Genomic DNA, 19,705 nt, shown 5'->3' on the forward strand with positions numbered 1-19,705 from the left:
TAAGTTGCTTCAGTACTTCGAGGATATCTGCTGCTACGTTACTCATGTTGACAGCTGTTCTTGATTTGAATTCTAGAATATTTACTTAATCTTCTTTGGTGAAGGAATTTTGGAAGGCTGTGTTTAATAACTCTGCTTTGGCAGCACTGTCATCGATAGTATTTCCATTGCTGTCACTGCGTTACGATAAATCATAGCTGAATTATATATAGTTTTCTGGCAGATGAAAGCTCAGGAGATTTTTTCATAACTCCTGGGTAGAAGGACATCCTATAAAGAATTTTATGCTTGTTGAGGATAAGTGTCTATAACAGCATTTCAGATAAACTTGTACATACCCATGTCAGCTGCTATTCTGTGCAGTGCTTTCACTGCCACTATTAATAACATCCTTAGAACATTGTCATGTGACACACACCATCACACATCATTTCACAATTCTCTGAGAATGTAACTGGTAGTAGCAATACTCTCTACAGAATTGCACCTGTGTTGGTTACTTACAAGTAGACTTCCTAGAAGTTACAAAATTCCATTTGTATTGGAGTTTCTTAATCCTTCAAATACACAATTAGTCATGCATAACAAAGTTCAAATAGGTGGAACCTTGCAAAGCTTGTATAGATACAAAAGATAAAAATGTAGATAGTTGAATTATAATGTTTTGTACCATTCACCCTGTTATCAGAATATTGCTCCCTGAGAAACAAGTGGAACGCACTGTTTTCCCAACTAGAAGCACTTCTGCTGCTTTGTGGGGATTTCAATACCCACAGCACAAGTTGTGAGGATTCTTGTACAGATGGCCCAGGACAAAGCTTAGCTAATGTAACAGAAGGCAGTCACCTTATAATCTGTAATGACGCCTCCCCTACCCTGGGTCTCTTCCCTATAAAAGCGGCTCTGTTACAGATGTCATGTAATGATCGCTACTAACTTTCAATGTTTCTATTTGGTCAATACTGGGTACATATGGAGCTCATCATTCCCCTATTATTGTGAGGATAGAAGTGATGGCAACAGCATGCAAAATTCTTTCCTACATCCCTTGGAATATCAACAAAGCAAACTGGCATTATTTCAAAAAAGCAATGGAAAATATAATTGCGAAGTATCAGAAATGGGTGCAGCACACACAACCTGCTATACATTCCTCAAACTATTAAATGAGGTAATGAACTACAATGTACTTCATTACAGGTTAGGTGCTCCATAATGTAGTGGAACACCGAATACTCTTGAGTCACTGCCCAAGGTCAATTAGTGCTTAAGCACTATAAGATTTCCTCACATTGGGAAGATTATTGGCAATCTGAGAAGAAATATGCTCAAACCACGATGTCTGATGTGTGGAATATGACAAGGAATCTCAGAAAATATAATTGGAACCTCTACCAGGGTGAAATGGGTAACATCTACTTGGAAGATACGGCTGACAAATTGGCTTCTTCCTCAATCTGCAATCCATTTATTCACCCAGTAGGCTTAGTTTTAACCCATTTCATTTCCTGTGCCCACCATTTCAGTAAAAAAGAGTTAAAGCATGTGCTGCAGTTCTTGACAAACTCTGCCCATGGAATGGATTATGTGCACTACCCTCTGCCCCCATCTGTCAGATTGTGCACTTATAACATTTCTACAAACCTTTAACAGCATTTGGATGAAAGATGTTCTTGTTTCTGGCTGGAATACTCAAATAATTGTTCCAGTTCCCGAGCCTAAACCAATACCTGGAAGTCTGATGTCATACAGGCCCATTGAATTGTTGATGTGTGTTAAAAAATTGCTTGAAACACTTTAGAGTAGTTACTGGTGACAAAAATATGCATTTCCATGGAGTCACAACACAGATTTAAAATACCTTCATTGATTTCAAAAATAACCTCAGAAAATTGTAGGTATCTTGAAAAAAGTGTATAAGGCATGGAAGAATTGTGTAATTCAACACTATAGGTGACTGCCAATGAAATGTTGGTCCTAACATGTTCATTATTGTCACTTATTACCCACTGTGTTATGTCTATCATTTTACAGGTATTTTGTTATTTTTCCTTGAAGAAATATACAAGTTCATAATGCACAAACTGCCAGTGACTGCCATAATTTTCTTCTTTTTATTGTCCTTACTTTCTAATATATAAACTACTTTTGAGGTACCAAAATGTACTAGAATAAATCAATTCATCACCTGTGGCCTCTGGCCTGCCGAGGAGCACTGCAGCCCCAGGTCCACGGATAAACCACAAAAATCCGCCACATTATGCCACACAAAAACAAATCCAACCTGCAGGTGAATCAGTGAGACTATATCTGATGGGCAGGGCTTGCACATTAGTGGGAAACGATTGGCTTCAGATCGTCAGAAATGGCCAGCCATTTTGGCCCGTTGTGGAAGTCCACTCATGTGGCCAGCTATTCACGTGCATGTGTCACAGACACCATGTTGATGAAATGAGACCACAGTGATCAATCCATGCAAAAGATAACTTCCGCAAATACTCCGAGATTCAGTACTAATGAGGATACAGATGATCGCTGAGCTGCAGAGAGGCACGTAGAAAAGGTAACCACACTCTCAAAACTAAATTTTCGGCCATAGCCTTTATCAGAATCTCTCAGGCACAACTCAAGTAGACTTGACTGCCGTCTTCAGCCACTGCGCCAACAATCTCTGAGAATCAGATCCAAACAAATGACTCCTCACAAGTCTCAGCCTCTCATCAGCAGCTGCTAGGCTAGCAGCAAGAAGTGGTGACAGCACTGACTGCAAGCTGAGGGGAGTGGTAGGAAGGGGAGAATCAGTTGGAACGAGGGGGTAGGAAAGCGGCACTCAGTCCGTGACGATGCATGACATCTCGTAAACAAACCATTTTATCTACTGAGACAAAAATGAGATTTTCCCAGTGTATTTTTCAAATTTCTCTGATATTTCCCTGATTTCCTTGACACGTTTGAAATTCCCTGATTTCCAGAGCATGTGGCAACCCTGCTGCCCCACATCATGAAGCAGTTGGAGGAAATGGAAAACACAATGAGTATTAATCAACAAGCTGTTTCAGTACACTTTGTTGGTGTTCTTCATTCCAACATGGCCCAAAGACAACATCTGGATGACTTCACATGGGGAAGAATCATTGGGAAACTGGAAGAAAGACCAAGTGTGACGAGTGTATCCCATGAGTTTCGTATTGCTCACAGCATTGTTTCATGTGCCCTGGGAGTATTCCAAACCACAGGCACTGCTGACCAGAGGAGAGTCGGTGGTTGACCACAATCAACTACAGCAGCAGATGACCGTTACACTGTCCAACAAGCAAGAAGGGACCTACGCCAAACACCAGGTGCAATTGCCACCACATTTAGCAGGACTGCACGGTATGCAGCCTGGAAATCCACACTGGGACAGTGACAAAATGCACAGGGATGGTCTCCTTGCCCGAAGAGCAGTGTGTTGCATTTTGTTGATACCCACACATTGAGAGCACCGTTTCCAATGGTACCAAGAGCACTGGGAGTGTACCAATGAGGAGTGAGGTCAAATGCTCTACTCAGATGAGATCACATTCATTCAGCCTGAGTGGTGATTCTGAACATATCCTCATATGGTGAGAGTTGGGAACATGCAATGCACCCAGGAACATAGTTGAATATGATCATTTTGGTGCTCCAGGTGTTATGGTGTGGGGAGGCACTATTTTGCATGGGCGTCCTGATCTCAAAATTTGTAAAAATGGTACAGTCACCATTCAATGTTATTTTGCCACTCTACTCGTTCCCCATGTGCGCCTCCTCAGGGGTTGCATTTTGCTCTGACTTAATTCATATGAGTCAAAATATGTCAGCACATCAAACGAGATATTCAGTGGATGGACTAGCATGCCCATTGATCCAATTTAAATTCCATTGAGCATGTCTGGGATGTGATTTGGTACATATTCGACTGTCAAAGATCTCAGGCCGCATTACCCTGCTGCATGTTTAAATTTTATTATGTGTTTGTTGACACAATATCTTTTAAATGTTCTTATTGTGTGGACCCACATATTTTAATGCTATAAACTTTCTGTAGCTCTTTTGAATTTAAACAGTTATGATGCTTGGAGCAAGTTACGTAAGATTTTGGCTAGCTTGTAAAGCCTTGTGGCTTCCTATCAGTTGATTATACTGAATGAACTGAAAATGAATTTACATAAGTTGCAAGCATTAAAATTCTACCTTCAAACAAAATGTATTTTCTGTTAGAAATTTGTTTGGCAGTCTTGGCCATTAACCCCTTTAGTGAATAATTACTTAATTACTGGTTCTTCAACTTATCTAATTTAATTTGATTTTTACCCCAAGTCAGCACATAAGTTTCAAGCAGATTTCCTTTAATTATGCTGGGTGATAATTTGCCAATGTACATTTTGTAATTCTCTTAATATATGTGTATTGTGCCTGTACTGGAATGTGTTAATACATTCTGTGAAGGTAGCAGTTAGCAAGGCCATAGGGGCTGTATGTTTGGAGGCTATGCCGTTAGACGAATTTCAATGTCACCATCATTTGAACATTTTTGTAAACTATTCAAATTGTTATTTGTTGTTAATTTACTGATAAATAAATGTATATAATTTTTTGTTTGTTTCTCTGGGTTTGTGTCCATGGTCATTTCACGAATGAATGAAGCGTGCTAATTTTTGTCTAGTAGTACTGGCAGACTGCTCACTGGAAGCAGAAAAAAATTTGGTTGTGGCGGGAGTGGCCATACGCTCAGATCCGTGTAAGTAGAGGAGGAAGAGATTAGTGTTTAACGTCCTGTTGACAACAATGTCATTAGAGACAGCGTGCAATCTCGGATTAGGGAAGAAAACCAGCCATGCTCTTTCAAAGGAACCATCCCGGCATTTGCCTGAAGCAATTTAGGGAAATCACTGAAAACCTAAATCTGGATTGCCAGATATTGCTTTGAACCAACTTCCTCCCAAATGTGAGTCTAGTGTGCTAACCACTGCGCCATGTCGCTCGGTCCTGTGTAAGTTTTGGGTACTGGTTCCTTTGTCACTGTTTCAGGATAGAGTCTGCACCCTGTACGGTAATGAGAGAAACATATTTACAGAATGTATGTTTGATACATGAACCTCAGTTTCCGTAAACACCATCAGGAAAGTGATTGCTGCTTGCACTGCTTGCCCTTAGCTGCTGTGGGATGCTCGAGAGGGAGTATATACAATCAAATTTTGGATTTGGGATGGTAAATAGGAGATCGCCTGTTTTTGCAGATTCAGCAATTGCAAACAGTCTGTGTTCACTTCAATGGAGAATTGGTTTATTGAATTGGCAAGGGATGATGGAAGGTGATGTTCCACAGTTAAATCAAGGTACTAATTTGCAGACAGGCAGTGAGGAAGGTAAGTTATGGCAGGGCTTCGCAAAATTATCAACTCTATTAGTAACTATTATGGATGGATGGGTGGAAAACAGTAAGGAGATTATGAAAATGCTTTTATTTACTGTCAGGTTAGAGAAACATGTGGCTGTTTTATGTCTTTCACATAATTTTGTCTTCCAAGTACTGTACTCTGACTGAATGACTCTTAAATAAATTAGTGCTGAAGCTTTTTAGAGAAGCAGCATAATAAGGGATTTACACAGTAAAACTGTTCAGGGCAAGTTGGATGTCCATATGGTAAATGTGCATGTTTTTGAGTGCGGGAGTGCAAGAAGGGCTTAGTATGTATGTGAAGAGAATTTGTAAAGCTGGTATTGTGTTGTTGGGGAAGTTATCGGAGGCTGAGATGGTATACATCACAGATGGAGTGCATTCACATGATCGCTCCTGTGTGGTGTTATGCGGTACACTGACTTCTTTCACTGATCTGTATGACATGACATCAGGAGCTGGAAACATTAAGTTTGCAGACCAAAAGCATGAATTAGCATTGGAGGTAGACTGCTGCAAGAGGCTTGCAATCGACAACTAAAGCATGAAATCGATGTTGATCTCAAGAAATCATCTGTTTTCGTTTGCAGTCAATCTAGTCACATGGTCCGCGATTTAAAGCATCCACGAGAGGCTTTTCGAAATAAATGACTCCATCAATTGGTGGTGCAATGTCAGAGGCACTACAGAAAGTTCACAAGTTGCATGTAAATTCTTTCCATTTGTTTGTTCCGTTTTAAATTCTGTGTGCACTGGTCGATTCTGCTAGTTCTGTATTTTTGTGGGACAGCAAATACTATTTGTGGTATCATAGCATGGAAGATCATGTGCAGAGGAAGCATTTTACAGCCAGTAGTAGTTTGCTGTTGATAGCTGGTCTGTGTTGCTTGAAGGTTGAGACTGGTGGGTTTTCGTAGCCTTTCCAATTTCTGGCAGTCAAAGGGTTGACTACTCAGATAAAACTGGGGTGTGACTTCTTAACTAATACTGGACGTATGTGAAAGTATTTTTATTTCTTTCTTTTTAATTTATGGAGGCAGTTCTCTTTCGTGAGGGTAACATTCAGCAAAGACTTTGCGTGTCAGTAGTGAGGCCAGCAGGTTTAACTTGAGCCATTTACACAAAGATCACACTGAATATGTGGTACATCTCCTTGAGACATTCCTTGAGGTATTCTCCGATAATTTGGGAGTCACTAATAACACCCAATACTGGATTCAACTGATCAATCATGCACCTGTCAGACAAGCCCCATATCAGTTATCACTACCGAATATGGAGGAATTATATAGGTTGTGGATCAGCTTTTGAAGGATGAGGGAGGGGGTTATTAGATATTTGGCCTCCCCTATGCATCACCCATTTTCCTGGTGCCTAAGGCAGGTGCGATGGGATACCCTCAGAAGAGCAGACTATCGTGCCCTGATTCAGAAAGAGGTGCAAGGATCTTTTCCAATGCCACATTTACAAGGTGTACAACTTTGCTTCCGCTGTTTGCCAATAGGTGGTGACAACGGTAAATAGCGGTTGAAAGAAGCAGATTGCAAACATCAGGCAGTTAGCTTGGACCTCAGTCAACATAACCTCATTCAAACATTAGTTGATTTGTGTCTGCATCATAAAGTTGTTCTTGATTGAAAATGTCATTTTACGAGCCTAATTCTCGTGTTACTGTTTTGTTTCAATATGAAGAAAAGAGCGACTGAGTCTCATTGAATGCTCTCAAGTACATATGGTAAAGACGCTAGAACGTGTCGTGAGAGGTTTCAATGGTTCAAGAATGATGACTTTAACGTGATAGACCGGCATAGTGGTGGAAGAGAGAATGTTTTTGAAGATGCGCTATTGGAGACACTGCCAAGTGAAGACCTGCATCAAACTCAAGAAGAATTGGGACGATTAGTTGGAGTGACACAGCAAGCCATTTCAAAATGTCTCACAGCTATGGGCATGATTCAGAAAGAAGGAACTTGGGTCTCGTGTGAGCTGAAACCAAGAGACATTGAACAGCATTTGTGTGTTTGTTAACAGTTTACTCAGAGGCAAAAACGGATGGAATCTCTCATGGGGACGAAAATGGGTTCATTACGATAACCCTAAATGCAAAAAATCATGGGGATGTCCCAGCTATGCTTCCACATTGATGGCCAAACCAAATATTCACGGCTCCAAGATGATGATCTGCATTTGGTGGCACCAGCTTGGCATCGTGTACTATGAGGTGTTAAAACCAAGTGAAACAATCACAGGTGCTCATTATCGAACGCAATTAGTGCATCTGAGCAGAGCATTAAAAGGCAAATGGCCGCAATACGGCATTAGGCATGATAAAGTGATTTTGCAGCATGAAAACGCTCAATCCCACACTGCAAAAGAGGTCAAAACATACCTGGAAACGTTAAAATGGGAGGTCCTACCCCACCCGCCATATTCTCTAGACATTGCTCCCTCTGACTATCATCTGTTTAGATCAATGGCATATGGCCTGCCTGAAGAAGTCACAAATTGGATCGATTTGTGGATCGCTTCAAAAGATGAACAATTTTTTCAATGCAGGGTTCGTACACTGCGCGGAAAATGGGAGAAAGCAGTGGCCAACGATGGAAAATACTTTAAATGATACATGTGCAACCAGTTTGTTTCATTAAAGCCTCAAATATTGGGGAAAAAATCGTGGAAGCAAAGTTGTACACCTTGTACGTATCTGTTTCTCTTGGTTTTTGTTATTGATTTGAACCAAGCTTATTAAACAAATTGTCCTGGCGGAAGGGTCTAAAGCAGCTACCACTTTCAGTACTGTTTACAATATTTATGAATTGGAATGTGTTTCCTTTGGGTTGGCTCAGGGTTGGGTTGTTTTGGGGGAGGAGACCAGACAGCAAGGTCATCAGTCTCATCGGATTAGGGAAGGATGGGGAAGGAAGTCGGCCGTGCCCTTTCAAAGGAACCATCCCGGCATTTTCCTTGAGGGATTAGGGAAGTCACGGAAAACCTAAATCAGGATGGCTGGTTGGCTCAGGGAGCTGCGGTTCTTCTGGGGTTATGCGACACAGTCTTTGGTGATTTAAAGTTTGGGTACATCTATCTTGATGATGATGTGATAAACAACAAGACTTTGATGAATATCTGAGGCACATGAGTCAAGTTTTACACTGTTTGAGGGAATCTGGCTTTACTGTTATGCTATGTAAGGTCAGATTGGTTAACAGTCAGATATCCTTCATTGGGAACATTGTTTTGAGCATGAGGGTAGAGGCAATCAGAGTCGAACTGAAGCTATTTATAGTTTGAAGCCACCTAGGAACAAAAAGGGTGTTACCCAGTTCAGTGGGATGGTCAACTTCTTCCGCAAATTTATTCCTAATTTTGCCCAGCTTGCCACATCCCTTAATCAGTCATGCATAAAAGATCAGTTTTTGCTGGACACATTTACAACAGGCTGTGTTTGATTACCTGAAGAGAGATTTTGCTAGTGTTTCCTTATTGGATGTATCGGATTTTTTAAGACTTTGTGGTGGAAACTGATGCCTCGAATAGTGGTCTTGCTTCCCTGTTGCTTGAGGAGGAGGAAGGTGAGTGCAGGCCACTCGCTTATGCTTCACAGAGTCTCTCAGAGTTGGAACAGAAATGCTCGGTATATGAGTTACATCCCCTTGCAGTTCTATTTGCACTTCACTTCAGAAACTTAAGTTATATCTTGAACATAAAGAATTTGAGTGGAAACTGATAACCAAATGCTGAGCTGGGTGTTGCCCACACCTTGAAAGCCGGCCATACTGCTTGTTGGGTGATCTGTGTTTCAGCTTTCAAATTTTGGGTCAAACACATACATAGCTCTAAAAATCAGACTGCCAATGCCTTGATTTTGATGTTCTAGCTGTCTAGTTTGGGTTCCAATAGCTTGGAATATCCTGCAGAAGCAGTTGCTGCTGTCTTGTCTGAGATCCTGTTACTGTTTGGTAATCTGAAGCAGGAGCAGGATGCCGAAATCGGCAGCATTTTGGAGAGACTGGGTCAGGGAGAGACAAACGACAAGTATTGCATTTCAAAAAGAGTATTGAATTACCAAACATGATATGATGACAACATGAAAAAATGCTTGCCCAGGAAGTTGATACAAGTGGTGTTTAAGTATTTCCACGGTTCTTTGTGTGGTGGACATCTGGCTTATGCTAACAAAGTCCAGAAAGATAAAGGCTAGCTTAAGTGGAACAATCTTCTGAAGGATATTAAAAGTTTTATTGGTCATTATGAATTTTGCAAGATGGTAAAAGCCAATTCCAATACTCATCAGGTGTTCTTATGCACCTCCAGAGAAAGCAGCCCTAAAGATAACCCTCCTGCATACTAAGGCCGAGTATCAGTACATATTCGTCACAATAGATGAGTTTATTGGATTAGCCTGGTTGAAAACCAGTAAGTCAGTTACCACTGATGTGACCATTCAACATCTCACAGCTATTTTTGCCAGTTTTGGCCTATGCAGGCCATTACTGAGACAATTTTGTCACAGTTTGTAGGACCTTTGGTTGTCTGGAAATTTATCCCAGTGATCTATTGGGTGCAGAATCCTGAAACCAAGAAATGGATGCTGGTCCATTTGAGCCAACTTGCATCAAATAGGAATAATGACGGTGAAGATGAGGAATCAGGATAATGGCAAGCCAGACGACCCCCTTTCCCCTCAACCACCATCATGGTTTTGAGAGGGGAATGACAAGTCGGCCCATGATCGATTGTCAAAGATCTTCGGCCACACTAACCTGCAGCCTTGCTAGGAGGTGACAGAGTTGACAGTATAAAAAACATAGGAGCATGCACAGCTTGGCTGAATGTCTCTAAATTCTGCCTATGGGTAGTACTTTATGTGACACTGGATATGTAGTGCCTACACCAGTGAGTCTGTTGCTGCTGTGGTTTTGCCCAATATGCTATTAATAGAGGTGCTGCACACTAGTGACCACTAACACCAGACAGAGTTATGAGCCACTCCCCATATTAGTTGCTTAATGGTATGCTTTCCCGAGATGTTTGCTGATGGAGAACAAAGCGACACTTCAGTACATGGTGAACATCATGTTTGGATGCACATAGTTTTTTCACCGGCTTTGGGCATATTCTGAACATTTGGATAGGTGTCTGGACTATGAATTGCTGAATTTTAACTGTGGTTTGGTTATTTAGGGGAAGAGACCAGACAGTGAATCATCGGATTAGGGAAGGAAGTCAGCTGTGCCCTATCAAAGGAACCATTCCAGCATTTGCCTGGAGCGATTTAGGAAATATCACGGAAAACGTAAATCAGGATGGCCAGATGCGTGGTTGAACCATCGTCGTCCTGATTGCGAGTCCAGTGTGCTAACCACTGGGCCACCTTACGCAGTTTTAACTGGGCCTAAGGCTTTTATTGGTTAAAAAGTTGGTTGTTTTTGGAACAGAAGTAAAAGGTTTAAATGTTCTTATTGTGTGAGACTATTTATTTTAGTGCCATAGACACAGAACTGTCTGTAGTTCTTTTGAAGTTTAATGGCTGATTTGAGTTATGAAAGATTTTAGCTAGCTTGTAAAGTCTGGGGCTCTCTGTCGGCTGGTTAAAGTGAGATGACAATGGGTTTACACAAGCAAGCACTAAAATTCTACTTTGAAACAAAGTTTAGTTTTTGTTAAGAATTTTCTTTGGCGTTCCTGGCAATAACCTCTTTGGTGTAAATTCATCTAATTTAATTTAATTTTTACACAAAGATTCGCTACATAAGTTTCTAGAAGTTTCTTTCAATAATGACGAGTGACTATATGTCAGTGTATGTATTGCAATTTTTTAATATACATATGTTTTAGATTTTGCCTGTACCCAACATGCGTTAATGTGTTCTGTGAAGACAGTGGTCAGCAAGGCCATAGGGGTCATTTGCAGTATTAAACATACTGGCTTACATTCTTTCTTGCCTTCACTTATTATTCTCCTCTCTCTCTTTTTTTCTCCCACTCTTGATATTTACTTCTGATATTTCTCATTTTCCATTCCATATATCCAGTAAACAAAGATAATAAATATGTTGACAACAGGAATACAATCAATGAAATCAATTAACATAGATAAAGAATTACAAATTATTGGATTGCACAATGATGGAAAATAGACAGAAGTAGCTCAAAATGTTGTGCCTAGAAAGAAGGATCTCACCAGATTATAGGGTTGATATTAAAGTGAGTAAATAACAATGAAGGCTCACCATTATCTCCAAATCAATTTAGTTTATTAATTTCATAAATATGTAAATAACAATTGAAACAAACATTTTTTTGAAAAGGTGGTATTAGTTCAGAAATATATTTATGCATTACAAAAACAGTATTTACATTAGACACAAAATTTCCTGCTACCAACAAACAAATTTTCAAACATGTCACCAAATACAGGAGGTATACAACTGTTCAACAGATATAAAATGAATAGAAAGGTATTCAATAAATGTGCTTTACATCAAGCACAATGTTAGTTTAAATAGAAAGAGATTCGAAATGAACACATGAACACAAGGCATGGTAACATTACTGCCCACTACATGAAAAAAGTAAGTTTTCACAACAAAGCAATAAAGTAATTGTACATTCACAATCTAATTTTCATAAGTACATGAATTTCCTCCTAATATTGCAATAATCAACTACTTCCCTGAAGCTGTATTGCATTTACAATGTCTTTTCCCATTTTTATGATCAGCAACTGATAACAACTCCAAAATGTTCAATTGTAAGGACAAACAAGAGTTATTGTTAACAGGCACATTATTGCAATCAGACAAATGCATCATTACTCACTCACTATGTTAAAACAGCAAGCATAAACAACTGTGAGGTCTATTAAGTAACAATTAAATAACAATTTAGGAAATCAAAAATAAATAAAAAATATAAATTACTAACTTGGTCAAAACTATATGAATTGTTATTTCAACAAGAACGTACATAGCAAATAGAAAGGAAATGCAATATCATGTCAGCTACACAATTTTAAATAATTTGTAAAATGAAGAGAAGAGAAGGAAAATGGTTTCACTTTTTCTCTGAACTCTCTTATTTGTCGAGAAATCTTCTCAGAGTGTTAAACTAAGCACTAAGCCATCACCTTTTTTTTTTTAAGTCGCTAAGAGTTAATTTTTAGGGATGCACTTAAATAGCATCTACTGATACTATTATGATTGTTCTTATATCAGAGCACTGATATGATTTAAGTATAAGCTGTACAATTTCAATCCAAGGGTCTCTTTTAACAGAAAAATATTCACATATCCTAAGATATATGAAAATGATGAGCTGCACCACAGCATTGTCACTATGAGTTTCTATATTTAATATGAAACTGTGTGAAAAACGAATTTTATAATACTACCATCATTCATACAACATACACAAATTTACTGCACACATTTTTATTTTCTCACCTTGTAGTTTGAGCCCATGCTCATTATCGGGTATTAATTCCAATTACATCATTGTGACTGCACTATGATTATATATTCGGGGGAGAAAAAGAAAAGAAAAAAAAGGACAAAAGAGATGTAAGATATTCTCATAACAGAAGCTGTTTACATGAAAGTACTATGAATTACAGAGACAGGAGGGTTTGCCAGAATTTACCTTCAGGAGGAGGAATACAAATACAACGTACAACTAATAGCTCTTTCCTCCAGGAGGAAAGAAGAGTGGATCAGGCAAGGTTACAAGGGAATGGCAGGTCAGTCAGACCACAGGATAAGAAGGGACTGGTTAGGAGGACAAGAAGAAACAAATATCATCATTTTCCCTGTCATCCTGTAACCTGAACGACCAGCTGTTCCTTTGTAATCTACCCCCGACCCATTCCTAATAGTTCTGAAAGCTAGGTTAAGTGTCTGCATGCCTAAACATATCTGCTAACTGTACTGGAATTCCAAGTCATGAAGGTAAGCAGTGGCCAACCAGTCTGTATCCTTGTAATTTTTATAGTCTTCTCAAGATAATTTTCCTTTTGCTCAAGATAATTTTCCTTTTGATACAGTATAACAAATTATTCAAGTTCACGTATAAGCTTATGTCTGTACATATCTAGCCAATAACAATGTGCTATAGCTTTTAGTTTAATGTTTCAGTATGCTAAAGATATATTTTGTAACAGACAAACTGGTTGCATACTTCATGTTACACAAGTAAATTCAGTAGAATAAATGCATAAATATGTAAATAACAAAGGAAAGATCTGGCAAAGAAACACTTGCACAATAAATGAAGATTAGAGTTTAATGTCTTGTTGAAGAAATGGAGTCAAGCATATGGTTGGTTTGAACACTATAGGTGGTATGCTACTGCATTCTGCCAATATTTGAACTGACTGACATTACAAGTTATAGAGACACGGGCACCATAACAAGGGCTCTCAGCCACAGTGCAATGGGGCTTTTTTCACATCAACACATTACTTCCTGAGATGAAAGAAGTGATTTGTGTGTGGGAAAAAAATTAAAAAAGATATTATTAAGTACAGCAAAATCAGAATTTTTTGTTTCTTTAAGTTATCTCACACATGGAAAGGACATTTACAATAATATTTTTGTAATGAACTACAGCCTGATTCACCTTCATCAATTTTCAGAAACAGTGTAAAACCAAACCCACGATGGCTGTAAGGGGACTTGAAGTCCACTCCTCCAAAATGTGATTCCAGTACGCTAACCACTGCATCACTTTGCTCACTGTACAATGCACAAATCTGGCAGAAAGTATAATGTATGTTTCATGTGAGAGTAACATATATTAAGTATAAAAGCAATTTGTCCATCACTTCTTTTTGCTGTTTGGTGTGAGAGAGCAAACTGATTATGCAGTTACAACAATACAATGGTAGATAAAAGTATACATTGGAGGAATATATACCGAGCGAGGTGGCGCAGTGGTAGCACACTGGACTCGCATTCGAGAGGACGCCGGTTCAATCCCGCGTCCGGCCATCCTGATTTAGGTTTTCCGTGATTTCCCTAAATCGCTCCAGGCAAATGATGGGATGGTTCCTTTGAAAGGGCACGGCTGCCTTCCTTCCCCATCCTTCCCTAATCCGATGAGACCGATGACCTCGCTGTTTGGTCTCTTCCCCCAAACAACCCAACCCCAACCCAGGAATATACAAAGACTCATCTGACAGTATTTACTAATGCTCCAACTTTCACCAACTAGAAAACAAAATTTCCATGTGTATCAAAAGTGAAATTTCATCAACAGCATTAGAATAAAGGACATCACAACAACTTACATATTCAAGTTTAGATTAGAATCATAGTACAGTCACAACTGTACTACGAATGGTTGCCTGAGAGTGAGTTGATGCTTAAAAACAAAGAAACAATAGACTGCAGTAATAAAATGCTCATTTCATGTTTTTATTCAAATGAACGGTATAATTTAACTTGGACATTTCAAGAATGTGTAACAGTAACAACACACTTTAATCATAAAACATTCTAATCCCCAGTTTTTATTGTACAGTGCTGGATTCCACTGCCTGGCATGGCAGTTATTACCTTGAAAATTATGTCATTTTAAGTCTTTCTCTATGAACCTTTTAAATATGTGCAATACAATATGCCAGTGGAGTTATAAAATACTTCCAAGTGAAAGACAAACTCTCCCACATCCAATCTATCAAAAGTAACATACAGCTTGGTTGTTTGACGTAACTAGTGAATTAACTTGAGTTTCAGAAAATAAAAGACGTGTGGATTTTCCATTGTCTCATTATCAGTTTCAATATGTAAATACAGTTTCTCATGAGCTCTCCCACTGAAAATGGAACAGCAAATCGTACAATTATATCTTTCCTTTGTGTATGTTCAAGTGCTATTGGAGATACACTCTACACAAAAAAGACTTTGCCATGTATGCGTCAGGCCTGTATCCAATCCAGTATTTGAGAATAATCTGACAGTTGAACTCAACATGATATCACGTTAATACCCTTCCCATACATAATTTTCTTTTAAATAATAAAAAAAAATATATATTAACTGAGACAGAAGATACCAGCAGCACTGATAGAACACAGTCAGTTGGTACAATGAAGCCATGCAGACGTGTATATCTATGTCTTTTCTCAAGGATGACAACATCCTAAGGCTTAGCAATGTTTTCAGTCTTGTTTATATGCCTGTCAACCGATCACCCCAACAATAAAGTGGCTTGTTTGCTTTACTCCTCCTATTATGTATCATTATTTGCACTGTACGAGTTGCATACAACCAGATTAAAGCAATAAGTTTCAAAATAAAAGTTGCTTTACCAGAATTTTGCAACATAACAGACATGAACATAGTTTGGATAGTAGAGAGAAAATTAGAATTACTCAGAAACAGAAGACAGATCTGGTAAAACAAAATAGAATTTTAAAACTTAATCCTCTTGATAAAATTCGGGTACCACATGCTTGCTTTAGTAAACACAAAACATACTAATTATTCTCATGTCTGTAACACTCCTATACAGTTTACCTGTCCCTATTGTTTACAGTCCCATAACCACAAAGGTGTTTACATTTCCACAGTAACCATCAGCTAACTCTACTTTGCACTTTAAAAATGACATTTATTCTGAAACATCATGTTTTAATTAAGTACTAGAGGTTTGTAAAATTTCTGTACCACACTCCTAATTCACCTTGGAAATCACTGGAACACAAGTTAACTCCTGTTGCCACATTTAAATTTTTCCAAACTTCCTTCTTTCTTTGTTCATCAATGAATGTATCTTAGTTCTAGATTTATTTTCAGTTGTTCACTGTTATCGTTTTAATTGTATAACCTATTACGGCGATAATTCATATTGATAAAAAATGCAAATACCACAGCATGTTAGTTTGGTAACACCAATCCTCATAGCATAACTGTTTATTGTGCATACATTCATGGAAAAAATGGCACTAAAGGTATGATGGGTCTGCATTTACTTTTCTTGACTCTTGTAGATTTGATAAAATTTTACAACTGGAAAAACATAATGATAGGAGCAGTTCCTACAAGGTATTTCTCTATATGTATCTGTAATATGTCAGATGAATCCCAACCATCACATTAAAACCGAACACTGACGTATTTTCACAGCACCTCCACCATTTTCATTGGACTTTTTGTTTTATATATGGCCTGGAGTACATTCAATAAGTATATTTCTGGTCTGTTTAATGACAACAAACAAAATTATTGAAATTTTTCTTTTGTGGTTTCAAAAACAATGATATGTATTTTTTTCTTGTGCAATTTACACACACTAAAAGTGAAAAAATTTGTCATGAGATGAATCTTCAAAAATGCTGTTGATTCTGGACAGTTTTACTACTTTGCCTTCCTGTAACTTTAGGACACCATCAGAAGCTAACATTTTAAGTGTGAAAGCTACTTTCATACAGCCACTCTACGCAGTAATTTATCCTCAAATATTTCCATAGGTAATGCTAGCTCCCCTATAAAAAGCTAATTACTTCTGTTAATTGGCTATTCCAGTACAAAATGTAGAGGCCAAACTTTGGTGCTGCCTAGCATGAAAGAGAAAGTACTAGTAAAAAATGTGTAACTGACACAGGTCTTGTGACCAAATCGTATAAACATAATTTTCATTCATAATTAGATTTTTTAAAGAAGTAATCACTAGCTACATCAATTTTTGTAGTAATGCCAGTTATCATCATTAACCAAAGACAATGTGTTGCTGCTGCAGGCGTTCATCTGTGTTTCTTTGCCATCTGCAACCTGTGGTTGTAGCTTTTACAATTGATTCCACTGATCACACTCTGCAATATTGATGTTCTGTGCCTATCCCACGATTTTTTCTTTGTGGTATTCTTTAAAAAATTATTGTGCTGAATTAGATGCCCAATCAATTTGACTTTTCTATTTTTTATGATGTTAAATCAGTGACCTTTTTTCATTGACTTATTTTTACAGTGTCTCAGAGGTCATTTTACTACAGTTGCCCACATCTACACCCCAGTGCTTCTAATTTGTTCTCTTACTGTTTCCCTGGTGTCTTGGGATTCACTGCATAACTTAAAACACTAACTGAAAAAAATTACTGTGCTGATACTGAGTTCGTAATATTCTTTTTCATTAATTTATGTAGCAGATAGATAACCTTTTTGGGGCTACTGACAGTTATCTTAATATTGTGAACTGAATTGTTTACCAGAGGCATAAGAGGAGATATTAGTATTTAATGTCCACAAAATAATGACATGACAACATACTTCAAGGAGAATAAAAGAATGGAATATCCCAATGTATTATACTCTACATGGGCACTCTCTGGAAAAGGCAAACATTTAGTGTAGTAAAGTGTTTTTCTTTCAAGAAAATGATTTAAAAGTCAGTATTGCCCAGGATTTTAAAAGGTTTCATATGGCTACTTACAAGTCATCATTCATCTTCCAAAATATTAAAAATACTCCATACCCTCAGAGATTGTGCTCACTGAAATTTATATTAGCAGTTTACCTAAGGTGAGAGATATTGGTTGTGGTTATTGACACATTTGGTGTAATTTCTGTGACGCAGGTATTTATTTAATACCTCAAGATTTCACCTACATAGCTGTGCCAATGTACATGTTAATCTTAAGAGTTATCCATGAAACAGCATGAAAAGTACCAGCCAATAAAATCTGACAGGTTTTCAAAACAACGAAATGAAAAAAATTGCCAAAAGATGTTTTAAGAGAAGCTCAAATACTACGGTATCAAGAATCTTGCTGGCAACTGATTTCCATCTTATCGAACTATAAGAATCCAGAAAGTTTAATTAAGAAACCGGGGGGGGGGGGGGGGGGGGCATCGCTATTGTTCTTGTTATATGAAGTAATCTTATATTCTGTATGCAATAAGCATATCATGCGAGGATTAAAAACTTTACAATGTAAATAATATTTTCTTGAAGATTAATAACTAGTTCTCTGCAAATGGACTGTTGCTGAACTTAGACAGAACACAATATATGCAATTCTGTACTGCAGGAGGCCTGATAACACGAGGGTAAATAAATAAAACAATATTCTAAATTCTTACATATTTATATTAATAAGAATCTGGAATGGAAGTCACATGATACATATCATCTTAAGCCTCTCGGATCTGCCACTTCTGGTTTACGGATAATATCAGTTTTTGGAAAGGAAATAGTCAAATAGTTGGCTTAATTTTCCTATTTTAACTGTTTTATTTTATAACTTGTCATCAAGGAAGAAAATGTTTGTTACACACAAGTTCGTAACAAGTGTGGTGTCCACTCTAGAAGCTCCTGTAGACAGTTCTTTAAACAGTTGAGTGTACTAATAACTCTGTGCATTTACTCCCTTATGGCGTTTGTTGTCAACAATAAATCACAGGCTGATAACAACAGTAACATTCAAAATATATTACAAGAAGAAATTATTTACACTATCTTTCACTCAACCTTAGTGTGGCACAGAAAGGAGAGAGTTATTCATTCATAAAAAATCTTAGAGCACCTACCCAGTGAGGCCATAGATACTAAAATTAACTCCAGATAACACTTTCATTATGACTCCTACTCCATAGAAGAATATGTGTGTGTGTGTGTGTGTGTGTGTGAGAGAGAGAGAGAGAGAGAGAGAGAGAGAGAGAGAGAGAGAGAGAGAGAGAGAGAGAGAGAGAGAGAGAGATAAATGGGCCACAAATTTCCATTTTTTCATCGAGAAAATGTACGATAATTATAAAACAGACTTGTTTCAACCACAGCGAGAGGTCGCTATTATGATTCATGTAACATGCAAATAATGAAACTAACTACACAATAAAAATGTTCAAACTATTTTAACCTAGAATATATTCACGAAAATGATGCAGAAAAGCTATGTACACTATACATTTTGTAAAACACAATATGTCGTATATTTTTTGCAACTAATTATTACACCCACATTCTCATGTATATATCCACATTTATCTAACCAACACAGATATACTGCCTAGTGTCACTGCCTGCCAGTCCACTCTGATCCACTAGTGTTTGGTTCTGGTTGCAAAACAACATGGTGCACTGTTACCATATGCTGTTTGACGTAAGACGTTCGACAAAGTACCACTTGGCATATGGGGCACCGAGTCTTTCCTTCATGCACAGGCATATGCTTGCAAAAAGATTCATAATTTCTGAATGTTTTTCCACAAGTCTGGCAACAGTGAACCTCTCTTGGGGCAGAATTGCGGTTGACATGTGCACACTTCAGCAACATATCTACAACAGAAAA

The 19,705-nt window shown here is 38.1% G+C and overlaps 1 protein-coding gene across 12 annotated transcripts in view; it reads right to left on the bottom strand.

Moving 5' to 3' along the window:
• The window catches only part of LOC126335303 (broad-complex core protein isoforms 1/2/3/4/5-like), a 400,342-nt gene that overhangs the window by 155,986 nt on the left and 224,651 nt on the right, over nt 1-19,705 (bottom strand). Inside the window, exon 6 of one of the 12 annotated variants that reach the window (XM_049998418.1) lies at nt 11,664-19,692. The exons of 10 other annotated variants lie outside the window; for them this stretch is intronic. In XM_049998418.1, the coding sequence (XP_049854375.1) occupies nt 19,430-19,692 (263 nt within the window). In that variant the 3' untranslated portion in view covers nt 11,664-19,429. Of the gene's footprint in view, nt 1-11,663; nt 19,693-19,705 lie in introns of those variants that run through there. One more of the 12 variants, XM_049998416.1, reaches the window with a different exon arrangement.

Source organism: Schistocerca gregaria, chromosome 2 (assembly GCF_023897955.1).
Source record: "Schistocerca gregaria isolate iqSchGreg1 chromosome 2, iqSchGreg1.2, whole genome shotgun sequence".
Taxonomy (NCBI): Eukaryota; Metazoa; Arthropoda; class Insecta; order Orthoptera; family Acrididae; genus Schistocerca; species Schistocerca gregaria.